This window comes from Mesoplodon bidens (assembly GCF_964165515.1).
Source record: "Mesoplodon bidens genome assembly, chromosome: 3".
NCBI lineage: Eukaryota > Metazoa > Chordata > Mammalia > Artiodactyla > Ziphiidae > Mesoplodon > Mesoplodon bidens.
In genome coordinates this window covers 150,465,557-150,489,001 of record NC_138178.1, presented here as the reverse complement: position 1 = coordinate 150,489,001, position 23,445 = coordinate 150,465,557, and the positions used below count along the sequence as shown (strand labels likewise).

The window sequence follows — 23,445 nt, the reverse complement described above, 5'->3', positions numbered from 1 at the left end:
TCCAAGAACCTGCTTTCCAGGGACAGAAATAGTATGGAAGGGTGGGGTGCGGGGGCTGGAGCTGCCACAGACTGCTTCTCCATGGGCATTCTGGGTAAGAATATTAATGAGGCTATTAATAACTTCTTACCTCTGTATAAGTCTTAAAGACTTTTCTCTAGATGTTTTCACCACCTCCACACCCATTATCTCATTTGATTTGCAAGGCAACTCTGTGAATCTGTGGGGTCATCACCCCCATTTCATAGATGAGGAAACTGAGGCATGGGGAAGGGATTGTCACGTGCTAACCAGGTCATTCTGCTAATAAGTGGCTGAGCAGTTACCAGAACCCAGATTTCCTTGGGTCATCTCTTCAGTTGTCCCATTGGAATGGGGTTCTGAAAAGCCAGGGCTTTCTGCTGGGCTATACTGAAGTCACCTCTGGGGCTGATGTGATACAAAGTCCTCCAAGGCCTTTGTTCCCTAGGTCAATTAGTTAAGACTGATTTACCCAGCACTTTGCATGGTCCACATGCTGTGCCAGATCCCAGAGACAGCCGTCAACAACACATGGTTATTGCCATCAAGGAGCTCATGGCTTGATGAGCATAGAGACAAACCTTTAGACCATCTCAGTGCCACAGTGTCCATTTGAGGACCAAGGGAGCACAGGGCATTGTGAGAGCACAGAGGTGAAGCCAGTCTGGTGGTATCAGAGGGGGCTTCCTGGAGGAGGTGATACACCAACCAGCTCCTTAGCCAAGGTTATTCTCTCTGGTTGTGCTCCTCGTCTCAATACCAATTCATGCTTGTCTTCACACCACTCCTCCCTACCTATAACCCCAGGCTCTGGCCAGTTTCAGGACTGATGCAGCCAAGCAGCAGTGGCTAGACTGCCCTGACCCTGCAGACCACAATGAACCCATTCTGCAGCCCAGTGGCTTCTCCCGTTGTGGAGCACGGGCTCTAGGTGCGCGGGCTCCATAGTTGTGACTCGCAGGCTGTACAGCACAGGCTCAGCAGTTGCGGCGCACGGGCCTAGTTGCTCCACGGCATGTGGGATCCGGGATCCTCCCAGACCAGGGCTCGAACTCGTTTCCCCTGCATTGGCAGGCAGACTCTCAACCACTGCTTCACCAGGGAAGTCCCTTTTTTAAAAAAAAATTATTTAATTTATTTATTTTTGGCTGCATTGGGTCTTCATTGCTGAGCACGGGCTTTCTCACACTCCACTGCTGGAAATGGACAAGAGATTGTGTTCTGAGCTCAATGCCAAATCCACCTGCCCACCCTTAGCTCAGTCTACCCAGGAATCATCTCAGATGTGCAAAAACCTAACCTACTTTTTAAAATCTGCTGATCAGACTCCACATTGCTCTAGCTAATTCCTGGCATTTAACACTTCTCTATTTTAACCTGGATCTGTCATTACTAAAACTTTACCTTTCCCTATTTGGTTTTTGAAAGAGACAGGGCAATTGGTCATATTTCTCAAAGCAAGGGGCCTTCGTAGACTTGAAAACAATAATCAAACCACCCCGCAGTCTTCTCCATCTGAGGTTGATGAATTTCGGTCACTCCTTGCATTCATCTATGCCATTATCCTTCCTTCCTTCAGGCCTCTTCCCTCCTCCTTTAGCTGAGGAATTCATGACTGGACAAAGAGTAGCCCCAGGTGCTGATCTGAACTGATGATAATGGGAGGAGGGCAGGAGCCAGGAGGCATTCTGCAGGGGTGCAGGGAGCGCCAGGAGATCAGGTTAGCAGAGGCCAAGATGATGTTCACGGAAGAAAACGCTGAGATCAGAACCCTGAGGTGCAGCAACCCTTAGAGACAGACAGATGGGAGGAAAGAAGCTTGTGATCGAAACCAAGGAGGGACCGAAAGGTGAAGGAAATCCAGGAGCCTGTGATATCACAGGAACCAAGGAAGGAAGTGCTTGTGAAGGAGGGACTCAACAGGATGGAATGCTGCGGAGAGGCCACCTGAGATAAGGACTGAGAAGTAGCATTTGGATTTCAAAATAAGGAAGTCACTGGGGACTCAGTGAGAGCAGTCTGAGTGAAGAGCAAAATCTGGAGACACCCAAGGTGACCACCTCTTTGAACAGGTCTGGCTACAAAGTGGGGTGTGGTAGCCAGCCTCTGAGATGGCCCCTGATGACCCCCACCTCCTGGGGTTCTCACCTCCCACATCATATCAGGGCTGTTCTGTGTGCCCAAAGAAATATAGCCAAAGTGAGGACATTGCAAAAGGGTCAAACAATAATTGGTATCGAGGCTGCAAAGAACAAAGAGTTTTATTTGGGGGTCTTAAGAATTGTAATTCAGGAGATAACCGATTCAGGTAAAACCAAAAGCGTGTTCCAGAGAAGAGAAAGAGTCAGGGGCTCATAGAAAGGCAAAAGCCATGAGGCTGTACTCTGATACAAGAAAAGAATTATTTGTCCTTAAGGAATAGGCTCTCAAGAGTGGTTTTACGGTAAGGGTCCGATAAGTAGACAGATTGTCCCAAGTTATTTTAAGGTAAGAGTCCGATAAGTAACTTGAGTTTCTGGCAGATGTCCTGGATGTCTTTAAAGTTAAGACAATAAGTGGTCAAAAGCTCAGATTCCTTCCAAGCTGAGATGTGTATGAGTCACACTTCCTCACTGGCCTCTTGGCTCCATTTTAGAGAGCTCTGTGAGCAATGCCAACTCCATTTTGATTTTCCTTTTACAAAAGATATTACAACTTCCATTTTAGCCACCTTCTCTCGGATCACTCACTCTAGGGGAAGACGGCTGCCACATCATGAGGCCCACATGATGAGAAACAGAGGCCACTGACCAACGGCCATATTTGAGCCATACTGGGAGCAGGTCCTCCAGCCTTGGTCTAACCTTCACATAATTGCTGTCCCATCTTGACCGCAGCCTCAGAAGACATGCAAGCCAGCTTGCTTAGCTGAATCGAGGTTCCGGACCCTCAGAAACTGAATGAGGTAATGTTTATTGTTTTGTGTTGGTTGTTTTAAGCTTGAAAATATTGGGGTGAAACTGTTACACGAGCAATAATGAACACGGGGGTATTGAGATAAGAAGGTGGGTTTAAGGGAGAGGATCATTTTGTTTTGTTTTGTTTTGTTTTGAAACAGTGACTCTCAAACATGTTTCAATGCTAATGAGAAGAAGCCGGTAGAGAGGAAGAAACACAAGATGGGAGTAGTGCTCGGAAAACCAACCAAAGGAGATTTCAAAAGGAGGTGGAAAGGGAGAGGGTCCAAAGCACTTGAAGGGATTAGCCTAAATTCTTAGGAGGGTTATCTGGACCCCTACCTCATCCATTGTGACCAGAGAGCAAAGAAGGAAAGAATAAAGTCTGTTTGATGGCACGATGCTGATGGAATTTCTGCCAAATGACTCTTACTTTCTCTGAAGGTTATCTGCTGGGAATGTGTAGGGAGATGCTGGGAAAGGTGGTGTCTTGAAGAGAGTGGAGAAGGTCAGAAATAGCTGACCACGAGCTCCAGAGAGAACTGACTAAGGAAAAGAAAGAAAATTCCGGGCCACTTTGAAGGCCTGGTTGTGATGCTGGCTGTGGTTGTGTAGTCCCCTCACCCTGTGCAGCCGTGTGATTTTTCTCCCACAGTACCCAGTATCCTAGGTAGAGGTGCAGAGAAGGCAAATAATTGAATTAACTTTACACTGGGGTTTTGCCAAAAGGGTGTCATGAAAAGACAAGGGGACAACAGAGGTAAGAGCAACTAGAAAAAAAAAAAAAAAAAGGAATACGGACCCCAGGCTGGCTCAGGATGGAAGGGAAGACAGGTGGGGCTGATACGAGGAGGAAATTAAAAGCCAAGGAACTGGAGGACCAATGACATCACAGGTCAGGTATAGGAAAGGCTGTGGAGAGCACGTAGGGTGTGGGATTATGGTCTGCCCCCAGGGCGTTTGTGTTTAACACTCCAGAGGTGGGGTAGTTCCAAGACCAGGAGGTCCAGGTAGTGGCTGTAAAGTAGGGGCTGCATCAGAGAGACAAGCTGTTGAGGAAGCAGCCCATGTAGATGCGATATCATCCCACATGATGGTGACGTTTAGTGACGTTTAGGCTTGCAGCTGATAAGGTTGTCCCCAGAATAGGAAGAGCGATGTCTTCCTTGAATGAGGTGGCCTCAGGGCAGCACCAAGGAAGAGTGAAGTGCAAAACAGGCGGCGGGAACCCACTGGGGCCGGTTTTCACCGTAGAGGGCTGGGTTTAATGGTTTGTTGAGGCGGAGTCACCATCCCACCCCCTGAGCCCAGGGGCTGAGAGAGAAGGGCAACTTCCACCTGAGACGGCCCAAAGGGAAACCACGCTCTGAGCGGATCAGTCCATGGAGGGGCAGGGAAGGGAGAACCCAGAAGCCCAAAGAACATTTTGGAGGAGAGAGGGCCTTGGAAGGTGAAAAAAGGGAAGCTCAGAAGGATTCGGCAGTGAGTGTAAGGAAGAGCGTAGCTGGCAGAAGGGGCTACATCCTTGGGCTCGGTGGCTTTAACTGGCTGCAATTTTTAAAGGCATCTGCCCAGGCAGTGAGTTATTGGGGTTGGGAGAACTGGAGCCTCTCCGAAGGGGTCAGCAGCAGCCCTGATTATTCTTCATGGTTCTGAGGGAGCCCTGGTCTGCGTGTGCCAACTGGCGCCATGACTCAGCCTGCGTGGGAATGAGCTGTGGCCTTTGGTGGCTGGGGGTAAAGTGGTAGCCAAGGCCTGGATAATTACACTGGCTGCCTGGAAGGGTCTGCAGGTTCAGACACAAGTTCCTGGACCAGAGTCTGGTCCCATGGCCTGAGGATGTGGGGTACCAGGTATATGTGGGAGGTGATCTGATTGGCCCAAGGTTAGCAGAGAATAAGAACAAGTCCTTGCTAGACTCTTGGGCTCGGAGCCCCATGTTCGGAATCTTAGTCACGTGACGCACCATGCCTTCTCTTAGGCAGCCCCATTTCCTGCTGGTTTCTGGTCCCACCATGCCCTTTCGCTCTGGAGACAGCACCGCTTGTGCCACCTCAGCCCCCTGGGCACTCTGCCACTCTCAGAGCTCCACCCTGCCTGTTCCAAATAGCTCCTCTGCCTGGCACATCACTGCATCTTTCTAGATGCTGCCCATGCCCAGGCACACTCACACATTGCCCCCCACCTTCCATCAGATGAGATGGAACAGGTATACTTCCCAGCCCACTGCAGGGGGATGGAGGGCAGGGAGGACAGGAGGGCACAGGGGGAAGTGGAGAAAACAGGCAGAATTCCCCAGACTCCGTTTTCTGGGTCTTGGCCTCCTTATCTATAGGGTGGGGCTGATCATATTTGCTTACTTACTACAGAGCAGCCACGTGAAGCTCAATGAGATGATGTATGTATGAAATTTTGTAACAGAACTGGTCAAAAGTACCCACTGAATTATTTTCTGGGTACAAAGGAGAGCCATGTAGATGCCAATAGCGGCTTTCTGCTTTTCTATAATAACAGGCATTTGCACAGCACTTTCTAATTTACAAAGCACTTTCACAAACATGCTTAAACGCAATCCTATTTGAAAGTGCCTAGCATGGAGCCTGACATAGGGAATTTACTCAGTAAATGATAGCTGTGATTTTCTCACTCAGTCATCACGGCTCCATTTTATAAATGAGAGAACTGAGGCTTAGAGAGGTTAAGGAACCTACCCAAAGTTCTCTCAGAATTAGTTCCCAAACTAGAGTCCCCTGATTCCAAATCTTGGGCCCTTTAAATGGCATCGTGTGCCTCTGCGGGAGACTGTAGCCTTCTTTCCTCGAAGATCCTCAACTTTGGAGAGGAGAGAGAGTCACCGAGAAGGGGACATGAGTGCACTCCTTTGGGTATCTTTTCTGCCCCCCCTCTTCAGGACAGCCCTGAAAAGCAACGCATAGCAAACCCAAATCCAGGAACAAGTGGAGGAAAAGGGAGTGGGAGGAGGGGAGAGAGAGAAAGTAAACAACCAAGCTGAAGACAGCCAGCGAAAGTAACTGTGACCAGTGAGGCAGACAACTGAGGGATAGCGGTGTCTCTGGAGGAGGGGAAGCAGGGCCCAGAAGATGGAGGGAGCGTGCCAGAGGCCGAGGGAGGGGCTGGGAGAGCAGCTCTTGGTGAGAGCTGTGTGTTCCTTCTCAGCATGGGATATTGATGGCTATTGACCCGGAGCATGGGAGAAGGGTGGGTGCAGGAAGAATTCTGCTCAGGGCTGACTGCGGGGAGTAGGGAAACGGGGGCTACGGGCAAGGGTGGGAAGGGAGGCCCGGGGAGAGAGGAGAGGGAGGACCGATGTGAAAGAGGGAGGGGTGGAGAAGGTGGATGGGGATGACTCCTTCCTCGAGGAGCAAGAGAGGGCATTGACCCAACACCCAGCTTGGTGGCCTGAAGTCAGCGGGGGTTTTTCGGGCAACTAGAAACGACCAGCAACTCTGCCCTGCCCTCCCCATGCCACGTCTCTCCCTCGGACACCCTGGCCCCACTCACACGCCCACGCTGGACCTAGATGCTTAGCATGCATCGGACAACATTGCAGATGATTGCGACAAAATTAGTCAATTTCCCAAACCCATTAAATATGCCTCCTGATAGCATCTCTCTCAGGGCCATTTTCCAAAGCGTGAAATGCCTGGGGAGGCTTCACAATGACTGGTTCTGCGCTGTCCTCCTCTCCGCCTCGGCCTGATTCCATGAACTGAGTGATCTCTCTTGGCGGCTTTTGCAGGGGCGCTGCCCCAGCTGCTGGAATCCTCACAGGCACTCTCAGTGCCTCCCTGGGAGGTCTAATTGCATGCATCCAGCCCCGACTGATGGCCACTTCAGTGTGCCAGGCTGCTGGACTGTGCGTACCAGCTCCGAGTTTGCAGGATTGACTGCGTGACCCTCCCCCGAGCTCCAGTGACTCTGCTTTTAAGATGGAAACAAAATAAATATATAACTGACTGGGAAAAGGAAATGCAATCAAGAAAATCATAGAGGGCTTCCCTGGTGGCGCAGTGGTTGAGAGTCCGCCTGCCGATGCAGGGGACACGGGTTCGTGCCCCGGTCTGGGAAGATCCCACATGCCGCGGAGCGGCTGGTCCCGTGAGCCATGGCCGTTGAACCTGCGTGTCCGGAGCCTGTGCTCCGCAACGGGAGAGGCCACAACAGTGAGAGGCCCACATACCGCAAAACAACAAAAAAAAGAAAATCATAGAGTTGAAAAAGATCTTTAAAATTACCTACTCTTATCTCCCTCACTTTATATGTAAAAAAAGAAAAAAACCAAGACCCAGAGAGGGAATGTGACTGCCCAGCGTCACACAGCTCGTTAGCAGCAAAGCCAGGGCAAGAAGCCAAAGCCCCAGCTCCAGGGTTTCTGCTCTCCCCATGGCTCAGTCTGGTGAAGAGCACTGGGTCGGACATGGAATAACCATCAGACTCCTAGAAAGTGCTGGAACTAGAGTCCAAAGGCCTGGGTCCAAACCCTGACCTTGTCCCTTAAGAGCTATATAACCTTTGGCAAGTTATTTAACCTTGTTTGCCTCAGTATCCTCATCTATATAATGGGGAAAACAGTACCTTTTATTTGGAGTTTGCCCATAAAACTCCATATAAAATGGAGAAGGCATTTGCCAGGCCCGTAACAGGTACTAATATTCATTTTTCCCCATACCCCTCTCCTGCCCTCTTTTCTCCCCTGTTCCATAAAAGTTCTACCTTTTAGTTAATTATAAATTCCTTGAGGGAAAGGACTGCTTTATTCATCTTTTGTAATCCTGGCACCTGGCACATAGTAGGGCCTCAAGAGTAGATTCTGCAGTACTGGGAAAACGCCGCAAAGCTGTCCTTTGTCTATCTTGGCAGCTCTTGCTGCAGTTTTCTCATCAGGAATTTTCTCAGGCAGCACAGAGAGGGAAGAGAAAAGGGTATGAGGCAGACACACTCCCCGCTTGCAGCCTGAAGTCAACGACATGGCCGCAATGGACATCTGGAAGGCATTCCCTGTAGACGTGGGGTTAGGGCAGCCAGAGCATCTGCTGAAGGGAGGCGCACCCCTCTCCTGGAGAAAGGCACCACAGAAGGACTCAAATCAGCCGCGGATGCAGGAGAGAGAACAGCAGGTGTGGGGAGGAAGGTAGCCAAGAAGGGGGCGCAGAACTTCTGGTAAAGAAGGACTGAAAAAGGAAAGGGGGTTGGAAGTCTGAGGGGAGGAGAGGCTGAAGGGAGAACAGGAAGTCTCAGAGGTCATTGCAGATTGGGGAAGAGAGAGGGATACTAGCATTTTCTGCTTCGGTGGGGCAGCAGCTCCGGATGGGGTGGCACTGAGCGGGGTGAGATGTGCCAGACTCCAGGGCAGCACAGGGACAGAGAAAGTGTTCCCGGCCAGGCCAGCCTCCTCCCTGGTTCTCCCCTTCTAGGCAGATCACCAAAAATAGTAAGAATGGACAGCCCCCCAGTAGGGACGGAGGGGAGTAAAATGTGAGGTGAAAAACGGGAAGTGAAATGCAGCAGTTGAGTGATCCGGGTGCTCTGTCGAGACCAGCTGCTCTCAGCCCAGCTGCACATTAGAATCACCTGGGAGCATTTTCAAAAAGTATTGATGCTCAAGCTTGTCCCCCCAGAGATCCTGATAGAAGTGGTTTGGGGTAGACCTCAGATACTGGAACTCCCTAAAAACTCCCCAGAGTATTCTAGTGTGCAGCCAGAGTCGAGAGAGGATGTGAGGGACAGATGGGTCCTTTGTGTCTCTCGGTCCCTGGTGTGGCCTTCCACAGAGACCACAAGAGTGGGTGGAGTGTCACCATGGACAGCTCCAGGATCCCTGATTGGAGCACAGAGACAGCTAAACTGGGAATCAAGTGGCTCTGCCCCTCACCTGCTGTGTCCTTAGGCAGGAGACTTTGTTGCTCAGGCTTCATCTCCTTAAAAAGAGGGTGGACCGGTGGGCTGGGAGTGATTCCCAATGGCCTTGGACAATTCTTGGGCTATGATGCTAAGAACGACCTACCTTGTGGGGACAGCATTCCTTTCCTTTCTTGTCCCCACCCCTCCGAGGTGATAGGTGAGTCCCAGAGAGGTGGGGAGGCTTGCCCATGCTGCTTCCTGCATTTCCATTCCCCACGTCACAAAGGGAGGGTTCTTCGTCTGGCCCCACTTGGCCCAACACCTCTCACTCCCCTCCTCCCCACCCACTTATTTCCTTCTCACCTTGCTTTAAGAAGAAGAGTGGAAGAAGTGAGTGATACGTGGGTGTATCCATCAGGGTCCTCCAGAGAAACAGAACAGGAGGATACATATATGTTAAGAGATTTATTTCAAGGAATCAGCTTATGCGGTGGTGGAAACTGACAAGTCTGAAATCTGTAGGGAAGGTCCACAGTCTGGAAAATCTCAGGCAGGAGGTGATGCTGCAGTCTTGAGACAGAATTTCTTCCTCCTCAGGGAAACCTCAGTTTTGCTCTTAAGGCCTTCCTACTGATTAGATGAGTCTTACCCACATTATCAAAGATAATCTTCTTAAAGTCAGCTGGTGGTAGATGTTGATCACAAATACAAAATACCTTCACAGAAACAGGTTAGTAGTGTTTGATTGAGTAACTAGATACTATAGCCTAGACATGTTGACACATAAAACCAACCATCACAATGGGTAAACTTTTTTCCTTTGAATTGATATGTATTTATTTTAATGTGTATCAGGAAAATTCCAACTGCTTATGAAAAACCTATTCACAGCTATTATTGCCTAGAACGAGGCTAAGTTTAAAAAGTGAGTCAATTTAAAGAAAAATATTAAGTTAACAATAGTAGGTGGTACTTGACAAAAATCTTGACGGTGACACCGCATGACCAAAATTGGGAAAACAATGATGATGTTTTACTTGTGTTAAGGAAACAGGTTTTGGAGTCAGACAAATCTGAATTTGGACCAATTCTGCCATTCTCTAACTGTGTAAACTTGGATAAGTTACTTATTTTATTTTATTATTTGTCATTTCCTTCTTTCTTTGTGTTTTTTATTCAGTTCTCTAACTTCTTTTTAAATGAGTTTTATTGAGATATAACTGACATACAATAAATGCCTATATTTAAAGTGTACCATTTGATATTTTTTGATATATATATCCATGAAAACAATCACCATATTCACAATAGCGAACATACCCATCACTACTAAAAGTTTCCTCCTATTCCTTTGTAAACATTTCTTTCTGTTTTTCCCCACCCTTCCCTCTCCACCCAGGCAACAACTGATCTGCTTCCTGTCACTATAGTTTTCGTTATCTAGAGTTTTACATAAATGGAGTAATACAGTGTATAGTCTTTTTTCATCTGGTTCTTTCACTCAGCATAATTACTTTGAAATTCATCTATGTGTATCTGTGCTTAATTCCATCTATTGCTGGGTAGTTTTCCACTGCATGGATAGATCACATTTCACTCATCCACTCATTAGTTAATGGATTTTAGGTCGTTTCTGGTTTGGGGCTATTACAAATAAAGTTGCTTTGAACATTAATGTACAAGTCTTTGTGTGGGCTTATGCTTTTTTTTCTCATGGTAAATACCTAGAAGTAAAATGGCTACTGATTTCTACAAAAAAAAAAAAAAAGGGCAGGGATGTTCATTGGAAAGCCAATGAATCTACAGATAGATTTGCAGACAATTGGCATCTAAATAGTCTCTGATCCATGATCTAGGAATAACTTTCCATTTTTTTACATCCTCTTTAATTTCCCTAAGTAACATTTTATAGTTTCCAGTGTACAGGTCTTGCACAGTTTTAGTTAGATTTACCCTGAAGAACTTCATTTTTTTGGTGCTATTATAATTGGTAAAGGTTTTTTAAATTTCGGTTTCTAATTTTCATTGATGGTAATAAAAATACTATTGTTTTTTGTATCTTCTATCTTATAATCTTGCTAAGACCACTTGAATGTACATTTTTGTAGATTCCATCAAGATTTTTTACCAGCCATCTTCTCAGTAAATAGAGATAGTTTTACTTCTTCTTTTCCAATATAAATAAATGTCTCATATCTTTTTTCTTGCTATATTTCACTGGCTAGAAGCTTATACAATGTTGAATAGAAGTGGTGAGAGCAGACATTTTCCTCTTACCCTGATCTTTGGGGAAAAATGTTCAGTCTTTGATTAAGAGTGATGTTGCCATAGATTTTCCATGGATGCTTTTTTTTTTTCCTAGTTGAGGGAGTTCCCCTCTATTCCTACATAGTTTGCTGAGAGTTTTTTTATCAGAAATGCGTGTTGGATTTTGTTAAATATTTTTTCTGCATCTATTAAGGACATCTTATGGTTTTTCTTTTTTAGATTATTAATATGATGGATTGCATTGGTTGATTTTTGAAAGCTAAACCAATTTTGTATTCCTGGATAAACTCTACTTGGTCCGTGATGTATTATCCTGTTTATATATTGTTGGATTTGATTTGCTAAAGTTTTATTTAGAATTTTTTGGTATGTTATTGGCCTTTTCTTTTATTTTTAAATTTATTTTATTTATTTATTTTTGTCTGCATTGGGTCTTCATTGCTACCCACGGGCTTTCTCTAGTTGTGGTGAGCGAGGGCTAGTCTTTGTTGTGGTGTACGGGCTCCTCATTGCGGTGGCTTCTCTTGTTGCAGAGCACCGGCTCTAGGCGCACAGGCTTCAGTAGTTGCGGCTCGTGGGCTCAGTAGTGGTGGCTCACAGGCTTAGTTGCTCCGCAGCGTGTGGGACCTTCCCAGACCAGGGCTTGAACCCATGTCCCCTGCATTGGCAGGCAGATTCTTAACCACTGCACCACCAGGGAAGCCCTTGGGGGTTTTGTTTGTTTGTTTGTTTTGGGTGTTTTTGTCTAATCTGACAATCTCTGACTTTTAATTGGAGTGATTAGATCATTTACATTTTATATGATTATTGATATGATTAGGTTTGACCTATTATCTTAGTATTTATTTTCTATTTGTCCCATCTCTTCTATGTTTCCAGAAGATCTCCAGAAACTCTTTTCTGTCTTTTTATGGATTAATTGATTATTTTTATGATTCTGTTTTGTCTCTTTGTTAGCTATAAGTATTTGTTTTGTTACTTTAGTGCTTGCTCTAGCATTTATACTTTACATTTTAAACTTATCATAGTCTACCTCCAAGTGATATTGTACCACTTCACATAGAGTATAAGAACCTTACAATATATAGTATACATAAGTATACTTGTATTTTCCAACTCCTGACCTTTATACTATTATTGTCATGCATTTTACTTATACATATGTTATAAATCACACAAAATATTTTTATTATGGTTTCATTCTCCACTTTTGGATGAAATCTTCTATATTTTACCATTAGACCAAGCTGGTTATTTGTGTTTCTCAAATTTCCTATATTCTTCTGACCTTTTTGTCTGCTTAATTTATTAAATAATTATTGAAAGAAGTGTTAAAATCTCCCACTATGATAGTGGATTTGTCTAGTTTTTCCTTGCAATTTTGCAACTTTTTTTTTTTGAGGATATGTTATTAGGAACATATAAGTTTGGAATTTTTGCTGTTGTTTGACTGGTAAACTTTTAATTATTATGATTATACTTTTTCCTTTTTTCCTTAAATTTCATTTTGACTGTTATTAATATAGCTACAGCAGAGTTTTTTAAGTGAGTGTTTTCCTAGTATATTATTTTCCATTTGTTTTTGTATTGTTGTGTTTTGGATGTGTCTCTTTTAAATAGCGTATAGCTGGATTTTGTTTTTTAATCTAGTATGAATCTTTTACAGTAGAATTTAACCCATGTATATTTATTTTAATGGCAATAAACAATATTTAGATTGCTTCCTACATTGTATTTTGTACATGTCATTTGTTTTATCCTTTCATAGTTCTCCCCCCATCACTTCTTGATTTTTTTTCACATTAATTGAATGTTTTTCACTCTATTTGCTGATACTAGTTTAAAAGATATTATTCTTTTGGAGATTATCTTAGAAAAAGTCTACATGCTTAAATTATTGAAATCTAAAGTAAATTAGTATTTTTACCCTCTTCTCAAACATTACAAGAATCTTGGAACACCTAGGCTCTGTCTTCTGAGCACTGGGAGTCTATAAAATCTCAAGCCTAAGTTTACTAAGTTTGAGAAGACATCCTCAGGAATTCCTTCTTTCACTCTAAGATCCTTTACTTCCTTTCTTAATGCCAATCATTGATGCATTAAAAATATTTTATCTAGATAATTTAGCTGTTTTTAGTGGGAGGGTTGTTTAATGTATCTAGACTTTCATGCTTCCAGACATAGAAGTCTGCTTAATCTCTCTGAGCCTTACATTAAATGGGGATAATAATAATAATTACCCTATAGGGTTGTTTTGAGGAATAAATGAAAATATACTAAAGCAGTTAATACAGTATTCAAAAAATAGTTTGTCAAATTTATATGTATATAACATATATGTGTGTGTATATATATATATATATTTTTTTTTTAAAACATTGGAAGCCTCTTGTTCTCTGGACTAGCTCATTTTTGTGCAAACCTTAGAATAAATATCCTTTTGCCATCTTTGATTAATTAGAGAATATCCTGACATTGTTAGGTAAAATTGTTATTATTTGCAACTACTAATCTGAATGAATCAGAATCTGAAGGTTCTTTTATAGTTGAAACAAAATAAAGGAACAAATTGGTTTCTGAAGCCAATAGAACTCCAATTTTCTTTCTTTCTTTTTAACATCATCAGAACAGCCTCATTTTTCTCATTTACTGATCTTAAATAAATATTGAACTTATAAAATAAGTTCCTTCTAATAATATAATTTTCTCTGTTTGATTTATTAGAGTCTCATATAAACAATTGATAAATTATATAGGGTCCTCAGTGCTACAGGAGTTGATACCAGTGAGTTGAAGTAGCTGATCAAAGTTTCATGGATTTTGACGGAATTACACTGAAGGAGAGATGCTCTGGAGGTTTGGATGCTCAGATGGAAATCATCTCTCCCCATGCCTCACCCTTAACCACAGCTGTTGATTCTGCTAGCCCTCCCTGACCCTGGGACCATGTGATTCCTGAAGAAAGCAGCTTTAATCTCTTCCTATCCCAGCTGTCCTCCAGGTTCCCTTTCAAGAGGGCTGAGTCCACTTTGTAGTTCTAGAATGTAAGCTTCACTAATGACATGTGGAAGCACTAAAGTCAGGGTCCTTGGGTCTTTCAAACAACTCATATCTTTTTCTCTAAGACAAACACCCTCAGTCCCCAGTTTACTCTGGGTGAAGCACTGTCCTAAGTATTTTATACCCATCATATAATTTATACCTTCCAAGAATCTCAGGCTACCGTCCAATTTTTCTCCTCCCCTTCACAGTTGTAAAACACTGTTCTATACTCACTGTGATCATTTCCTCACTTCCCACTCTCTCCTCAACCCTGGCATCCACCACGTCACTCCACATCTACCACTCTGGCTAAGGTCACCCATGATTTCTGTGCTGTTAAATGCAATGAGCATCCTTCAGTCCTATTTTACTTGACCTTTCATCATCTTCCCACATGGCTGAGCACTGCTTTCATGAATCAGTCTTGCCTTCACTTCTGTGACCCACGATTTTTAAGCTTGGTTTCACCTCCCCTACATCCTTGTCAACCTTGTCATTCTTCTTACCCAAAAATAAATGTTGGGTGTCCTTGAGGTTGAGACCCAGGCCCTCTCCTCTCTTTACATTATACTTGATTCCTGGGGCATCTCATTCACATGCACAGTTTCAATTTCTTTCTCTGCTAATTTTCACCAAATTGTATTTCCAGTTCAGGTCGAGCTGCCTGCTGGACAACTAAACTTGAATGTCTCAAGGGCACCACAAGCCAACAGGTCCAAAATCACTCAGGCTCCTTCCCCAACACCTGCTACTCCCCTGGGAGTACCTCTCCTACAGATTGGCAACATTAGCCATCCAAACCAGAAACATGAGCATCATCTGTGACGAATTCCTGTCCCTCTCTACTCCCCTCCTACTCCATCCCATCTATTACCAAGTCCTGTTTATTTTATTTCCTAAATAGTTGTCTGATCTGTTTACTTTGCTCTAACTCCCTTTATTCCCACCCCTTTGTAAGCTACCATCTTATTTCATCTGGACTACAGTAGTGGCCTCCTAGCTGGTGTGCCTAAACTAATTTTACCACCTTCCTCCAAACCTATTCTTATTAAGAGATCTCTTCTAAAGGAAAATCTGATAATAGCAACTCCCTGATTAAACCCTCAATGGCCTCCCACTGATTTTAAGATAAAAACAAAACATTGTGAAACCCTTCTTATCTCTTCACCCTCACCTAGTTCTCTTTTATTCTCTTCCCTCCAGCCTCACTGGTCTTCTTCCTCATCTGCCACCACAGGACTTTTTCACATCCTGTTTCCCTTCTTATCCAGTTAGCTATCCTCATTCTTAAGTGCTCAATGCAAGTATAACCTTCCCAGGAAAACCTTACCGAAAATTTCTTATCACATCAGATCCCCCTTTTATAGGTTCTTATAACTGCTGCTATTCTTAGCTGCACTTTTCACAGTTACAATTTTATATTCGTTAGTATGATTACCTAGTCATTGTGCTCCATCTGGTATTTCTCATAATTATATCCCAGTGCCTAACACAGTGCCTGGCTCACAGTGAGAGCACAACAAATATTTGTAGGATGAAAGATCAAAAAGATAGATAATATTTCTAAGATAGGTGCTATTATTAACCCCATGTTACATAATGAAAAAATTGAGGCTCAGACAGGGTAAGTACATTACTAAGCTAAGAAGTAGCTGAGGCAAAATTTGAGCCTGTCTTTCTGATTCCAGAGCCTGCAATGCTTAAGCAGCACTCTGTTTTCCCAAGTGGACCAAACACCAGACTAACAAAACAGTCCGGACAAAACCAGACTAACCAGCAGCTTTTTAAGGACACCAGTTCTCTACAGCCACATCTGCATAATCCTGGACATCAAAAGCAGAATCCTGCAAATCAGAACAGAATCCTAGAATCCTGGAGTTGGATGGAATTTAGAAATCCTCTGTTGAGAAGACACAATCGGTCCAAAGCCACAGCAAGGTGGTGGCAGATTTAGGGTTAGAACTTCTAACTCCAAACTCGGTGCTTTACACCCTGAATTCTATATATCCACCCTGCCTCCTTTTCCAGGGCAGGAGCTTAGTGTCCAAGGTCCAAAGTTCAATCTGCCAAGAGCAATGGCCTCCAAACTTTTTTGACTGCAGTCAATTTGTGATGGGGGAGGGGGAGCAAAAGTCAACAGATCCCTGAATCCACTTATTCTCACTTTCCAAGGTAAAAGAACTCAGTGCTATCAATTAGGGGCTATCCTACAAGCAAATTTAGGGAGATCCTTATACATCTGCTGTAGCAGTAGGAGTGTGGCTGCTTCAGATTTGAACTACATTCTTGGTCTGCCCCAGACAACTGTACTAAACTGCTAAACCCATTAACGGCATTATCTGTTCTAGTGTATACAACTCCATGAGGGAGGTACCATGATTAAGCCTACTTTAAAGATAAAGAAACTGAAGTTTAGAGAGATTGAGTAATTTATCCAAAATTACAAAGATTTTGAGGGACAGAGTGGGAACTTATTATTATTTTTTTTTTGCGGTACGCGGGCCTCTCACCGTTGTGGCCTCTCCCGTTGTGGAGCACAGGCTCCGGACGCACAGCCTCACCAGCCATGGCTCACCAGCCCAACCGCTCCGCGGCATGTGGGATCCTCCCGGACCGGGGCACGAACCCGCATCCCCTGCATCGGCAGGCAGACTCTCAACCACTGTGCCACCAGGGAAGCCCCAGAGTGGGAACTTAAATCCAAATGTTCTAGGTCTAGGCTCTTAACCACCATACTAAGCTCCTTCAAAAACAAATAGCCACGGGGACTTCCCTGGTGGTCCAGTGATTAAGATTCCACACTCCCAATGTGGGGGGCCTGGGTTCCATCTCTGGTCAAGGAACTAGATCCTGCATGTCACAACTAAAAAGATCCTGCATGCCACAAGGAGGATCTTGCATGTGGCAACAAAGATCCCATGTGCTGCAAGACCTGGCGCAGCCAAATAAATAAATATTGGAAAAAAAAAAGAAAAAACAACTATGCCGTATATGTCTTGAAGTCCAGTAATTGGAACTTCGTTTCTTTCACTACTGTTTGCCTAGTATCATTTCATTCTAAAAACTAGTTTAATATAAACAAACATGAGGTGTCCAGATATGGAAAGATATATTAAATACAAATATGTTCAGATATGGAAAGATATATTAAAGGCAAAAAAAAAAAAAAAAAAAAAACAGCCATGGTAGACTATGTCTGATCTCCTATATGCACTAAAAAGTATATATATATACTTCTGGAAGGATACACAATAAACTATTAATCTATTAGGAGTGGGCCTGGGGAGGCCATAAGGAAGCAGCCTTTTACTATTTACTTTATGAGCAATTATTATTTGTATAATTTTTAAACTTGAAACATGTACTGTAAATGTAAATAAACATCTTTTCACAGTATATTTAACTAAAAAGTCACCAGAAACTAAACTGATTCAAAACTAGCAGTAATGTAATCCCGCTTTTCACATTCAAACCAACACCCATGACAATGAAGGCAAAGAGTGGTAAAGCAATGCAAACACTGGAATCTGATCAGTGTTCAAATCCCTGATTCCACCATTTACTTGCTTATGATTTCAGATAGGTTATCTAACTTCTGTGAGCCTCAGTTTCCTCATCTGTGAAATGGGCACAATCCTGCCTCACGGGATAGTGGTAAGGATAAGAGAGATAACGAATGTTAAACAGTACAGAACTTGACAGGTAGTCAGCAGTCAATAGGGCTGGTAGCCATTATTATGCATTGATGACAAAACATTCTTCCCCCATCAAAGAAATTCCAGCTATGCTCATGCTTGTGTGATAGGAGATGAGAGGTTGCCCAGAGTCCAGGGGCACTCAGGCTTGCGTGTAGAAAAAAGGACTAATGGGCTTCTATTTTTTCAATCTGTGTGCTTCCAGGATCTCCAGCTATACTTTAAGAATTATTAACTATTTGTCCTCAGGAGAAAATTATGCTTGTGAATCTTTGTGGGTGGGGAGGTTTGAGGACTATACTTTAAGCTGCTTTTCTTTGGTTTAGTTTCATTCCTCATCCATCCCCTGCCTCCAACCCCCAATCAGGACATTTACAAGCTGAAGAAATTTGATCAACCATAGGAATTTTTGCAGGTCAGTTTGACCCAAGGTGGAATCCAAGGATGGGACCACATCCCTTAACCAAAATTCTGAAATTCAAAACACTCTAAGATCAAAAGCTTTTTCATAAGTCTAAGGCAAACAAACTCATTTGCAGGAAGACCCTGAACTGCCATGAGGCTACTTAACATTTTTACTGATCGCACCTGGGATGAGTAGTCATACATTTTTCTGAGGAAATATGGATGTGCTTGATTAAGTGGTGCTGCCCTGGACCTCACTAAGGATTTTACGTAATAGGCAGTAGATGCACCGTATTACCTTGTTAAAATCTGAAAAATTCTAAATTCTGAAAAACATCTGGCTCCAAGGGTTTCAGATAATTTATTGTGGGCCTGTCTTTCCAGACAGGCTTTCAAGTCTTCCTTGTTCACAGCCCAACTGCTTCCTATCGTTCATCAGCTGGGTCATCTGTGAGGGCAGACAAACCTGGCTAAGACTCAGAGGCCTCAAGGCCCCCCTGGGAACTCAGCACCATGGACAGTAACACACCCCATTGTTGCTGCCAAATTTGCTAACATCTTGGACTTAGTTTTCCTACATGTAGAAAGAGAGTGACTGCAGTGCAGCATGCCAGAGAAATGCAACCATTGTTTTCTAACAGTAAAACACAAGGTATAGGGATGGGGGTGGGGGACAGCTGATGTGGTCTGGGCAGAGGAAATAAATGTGTTTCTTATCTTTTTCCTCCAGCTGGTTCCAGGCTCTTCTCCTCTGACATTATTAACAGCCTGGCAGGTACTCTGAATGTTTGTTTCCATCAAGTTTCCTTGCTTTTCTAATCTACAAATACTTCTGGCTGGTTTTCTTTCCTGAGTGTTCTGTGTTGCTTAGCCACTGGATTTTCCCAGCCTCATCTACCCAGCAACCAGGTAACTAGGTGGAAACCTTGTTAGACATGGAAAGGAAGTTCCTAGGGGACTCCTGCCAGCCCTGGCCACTCTAATAAAAGGGGGGTGAAGTAAGCCACAGGTTCCCAATGTTGCCCGTGCTCAGATTATCATTAGGTCCCTGAAGAGGAAAAGAGGGGCAACAGTGAGGTAGTTTCCATCACTACTAAGTGCAGTTACATCCAGCCTCAAAGAAAACAATGCCTCAACTGGCAAGTGTAAAGTGACAGTAAGTTAGAGCTGCAAGGGTCCTTAGAGAGTCTACACTGGAAGCGGTAGAAGCAGAATGGTTGCTTGTGTCTAGTCAACAAATATCTATTAATTGTCTAGTTATGTCAGGCACAGCCTAGTTACCAGGGATGAAAAGTACAGCCCCATCTTTCTCCCCGAAATCAGAGTCAGGTGGGAGAGAGAGACAAGTAATATTTAGAAGTACAGAGTGCTGAGTGCTATATTAGGGAACATGAAAGGACTTATAGGAAGCCAGTGGAAGGGAATCCAACCCAGGCTGATGAGTCTGGGAAAAGATGCCTGAGGAGGAAACACCTGAGCTGAGATTTTAGGGATGTGCAGGTGGGTGCAGCAGAGGATTTCGAGAAAATAGAATAGCACAAGCAAGGGAGGGGCACCGTTCAAGGACTCAGACTCGTCACCTCTTTGTATTTGTATGTATTTGACCTTATTCCACAGCTAAAATCATCTTGTCTCTGATGACCAAAGCCATGTCTTGTATCTCCATGTATCCCCAGAACCTGTTCCATTCTCTATGTACAATAAGTGCTCCATCAATGGTTATCAGGATAATGGCTTTAAGGCCACACACATCAGAACTGTGCCAGGCAGATGATGTCACAGTAGAAATCAGAATGTGACAGTAGAAACTTGGACATGCTCACTCTCTGCCTCTAACCCTTGATAAGCTGCCCCAAGCAGGAACTTTGACCTGAAGTCTCCAGCAAACTGCAGAAATTGAAATTGCTCCCGACTTCCCGTGGCTGAAAGTTCCTCAGGAAAGTGTGTGGCCCCATACTCTCATTCTCAAGAAGATTTCATTTTGAGCCCCAGCACCTTATTAATCAGCCCATTTACACTGGGAGAATTCCATGGCCTCCCTGAGCTGCTGCTTTTCTACCCACAAATATCAAGCTTGTTCCTGGTTTACCTGTCTCAGGGGCATATTATGAGGGTAAAAGAAGGGTAGTTACATTCACAGCGAGCCCTTTGAAAACATAAAACATCACTCACTCAGGTTATAAATGATGTTCTACTCATAAGAAATCAGAAAGCCCAAACTCCCCTGCTGCCAACCAGCTGTTGGTCTTAGCTAATTCTTTTTCTCTCTCTGGACCTCATTTCCTTCCCTGTGGTAGATTCTACAGATGACCCTTGCAGATCTCACATTGTTCCATGATTTTTTTTTTTCTTTTTTAGTACCTATAAACTAAAAGCCTTCGGCAGCCTTTGCAAACTGTGTTCTGGGACAGCTGGGTGTTAATCCTGTGTTCATGTCATAACTCATGTGTACCAAAGTTCCCAGCATTGGCTGGATGAATTGCAGCAGGCATAAGTCTAGTTGTCCCTGGCAAACTGCAGTGGTTACAATCCAGAAAGGTCCTTTTTTCGCTGGAGACTCGAGGACTGGGCAGTGGCCAGGCAGCTGGGAGAGAGATTCAAGTTGCAAGCCCAAGGAAAGGCTTCCCCTAGATGTAAGCATCATTTAACTGCAGAAAATGGTTTCTGTAACATCGGGGCAATCCACTGCAGCTTAACAGGAACTTGGCATTGAAAAGAATTAAATCCCTTACAGGTTGCTGGGTTCTCTCTCTCTCTCAATCTCTGTTGTCCTCTTTTCTGTCCACTCTTTTTTTTTTTTGCTGTACGCGGGCCTCTCAGTGATGTGGCCTCTCCCGTTGCAGAGCACAGGCTCCGGACGCACAGGCTCCGCGGCCATGGCTCGCGGGCCCAGCCGCTCCGCGGCATGTAGGGATCTTCCGGGATCGGGGCATGAACCCGTGTCCCCTGCATCGGCAGGCAGACTCTCAACCACTGCGCCACCAGGGGAGCCCTCTGTCCACTCTTTATCTTGCCTTATCACTGATTCACTTTCTTCCGTCTCAGCTCCCTGACCCACCTTGGGGCTCCAGCTCTCCTTCCTCATTTCCCCCTTCCTCCCCAAGACGTCTCCTCTGCCCCCTCCTTCTCTCCTAACCTTGTGTTTCCCAACCTCTGCATCCTCCCTGTTGCTTTCATCTTTGCCTTCCTTTTTTCTGTGAGAATCACTAGGCTTCAGTCCACCCAGCTGTAAGGAGAACATAACCCTTTAGAAAGGTGACCTCATTTACTATAATTCTCCCACCGCGCAGGCCAGTGGGAGAGGTCACCCACCCTCCGGCCCCTCCATTATCCCTGCTGGAAGTGATGAAATTGAGAGAGGAGATGAGTCTTCAAAGGGCACCCAACATACAATACAGTAAATACCTGTTTTTATTTAAGTTTTAAAATAATTTTAAGGTAAAGCATGAACATTACAGAGAATTTAGAAAATACAGAAAAGAAAAAAGAGGAACATTTAAATGAACCATGGTTGCCTCCATCCAGAGACAACCCTTAACAGCACTTTGCTTTAATTCCTCCTAGGATGTTTTTCTAGTATTTTTGCATACTTGTGGTTATACTGTAAGTACAATTTTGTAACCTACTTTTTTCCACTTCATATTATAACATAAGCATTTCCCTCATGGTATTGTAAACTCTTTAAAAACATTATTTAAATTTGTTTACCCTGTGCCCTGTTTTGGGGACATTTTTATGTGTTCCAAATTTTCTGTAACAATAATCAATACTGTGATAGCCATTTTTTAATTTTGTTTTTGGTTTGTTTGTTTGTTTGTTTCTGTTTTTGTGTTTTTGACGGCACTGCACAGCATGTGGGGTCTTAGTTCCCTGACAAGGGCTTGAACCCGCGCCCCCTGCATTGGAAGCACAGAGTCTTAACGACTGGACGGCCAGAGAAGTCCCTTTCTTTTTTGTTTTTTTTGTTTGTGATAGCCAGTTTTAGCTATCAGTTTAGCCAGTTTTATGTGCAAAGTTTATACAGTCAGTGTGCTGTAGAGTTGAAGAGTGAGGCCTTGGAGCCTGGCTGCCAAGCTTGGAATCTGGGCTCCACCCTTACAAGTCATATAACCTTGGGTAAATTATGGGTCTCAGTTTTCACTTCTGTGTAAGAGGGATGATAAAAGTAACTTTTTCATGGGGTTGTTGTTAGAATTAAATAAGATGACTCGGGACGTCCCTGGTGGCGCAGTGGTTAAGAATCCACCTGCCAACGCAGGGGACACGGGTTCAATCCCTGGTCTGGGAAGATATGTGCCGTGGAGCAACCAAGCCCGTGGACCACAACTACTGAGACTGCACTCTAGAGCCTGCGAGCCACATCTACTGAAGCCCACGTGCCTAGAGCCCGTGCTCCACAACAAGAGAAGCCACCGCAATGAGAAGCCCACACACCACAACGAAGAGTATCCCCTGTTCGCTGTAACTAGAGAAAGCCCGTATGCAGCAATGAAGACCCAACACAGCCAAAAAACTAACTAACTAACTAAATAATAAATAAATAAATAAGATGACTCATCTAAAGCAGTTAGAACAGTGCCTGACATGAGTAATTATAAATGTTACCTATTAGTGTTGCCTTATGGTAGATTCTCAGTAGTGGATTTAATTTGGTCCTTGATACATAGCGCCTAATTGCTTTCCAGAAAAGAACACACCCATATTGACAAACCTATCACGATTTGAACTCGGGCCTGCCTGATGCCAAGGCTCCTGTTCTTTCTACTTGCCACGCCCCTCCACTATCTCCTCAGGGAAGGGCTAGGAATCCCTGTATTAATTATTCTCTTAATGCAAAAGAAATGGATTACTGTTAAGACTAAGTGAAACATTCAGCACAATGCCTGGCACCTATTAAATTATTTGAGAATGAATACAACTTACATTGTATAATGTATTCTTACTTCATAGATTTAAAAGATGATTCCTTAAGATAATACTCAGGCTCTTAGCCCAGTTCCTGGCACAAAGGCAGACACTCAGAAAAGTCAATCATCTATCTATCCATCCATCCATCTGTCCATCTCTCTGTTGTCTATTGTACTTCTCTGTCCTTAGCTCTCCAGTGCCCAACCTGGCAAGGTGTGCCTTCACTACCCTCGTTGTTAAACATTCTCATTGATACAGCAGAATCCTGTTGTTGTGGTGTAGTCAGGGTCCAAAGTCTGTACTGGAAT

General features: G+C 44.0%; 1 protein-coding gene across 1 annotated transcript in view; it reads right to left on the bottom strand.

The window, feature by feature from the left end:
- Positions 1 to 1,764, bottom strand: part of FCF1 (FCF1 rRNA-processing protein) — a 239,062-nt gene extending 237,298 nt beyond the window's left edge. Inside the window, exon 1 of the mRNA XM_081229453.1 lies at positions 1,761 to 1,764. Coding sequence (XP_081085579.1) covers positions 1,761 to 1,762 — 2 coding nt within the window. The 5' untranslated portion in view covers positions 1,763 to 1,764. The remainder of the gene's footprint in view (positions 1 to 1,760) is intronic.
- Between the last annotated feature and the right edge of the window lie 21,681 nt (positions 1,765 to 23,445).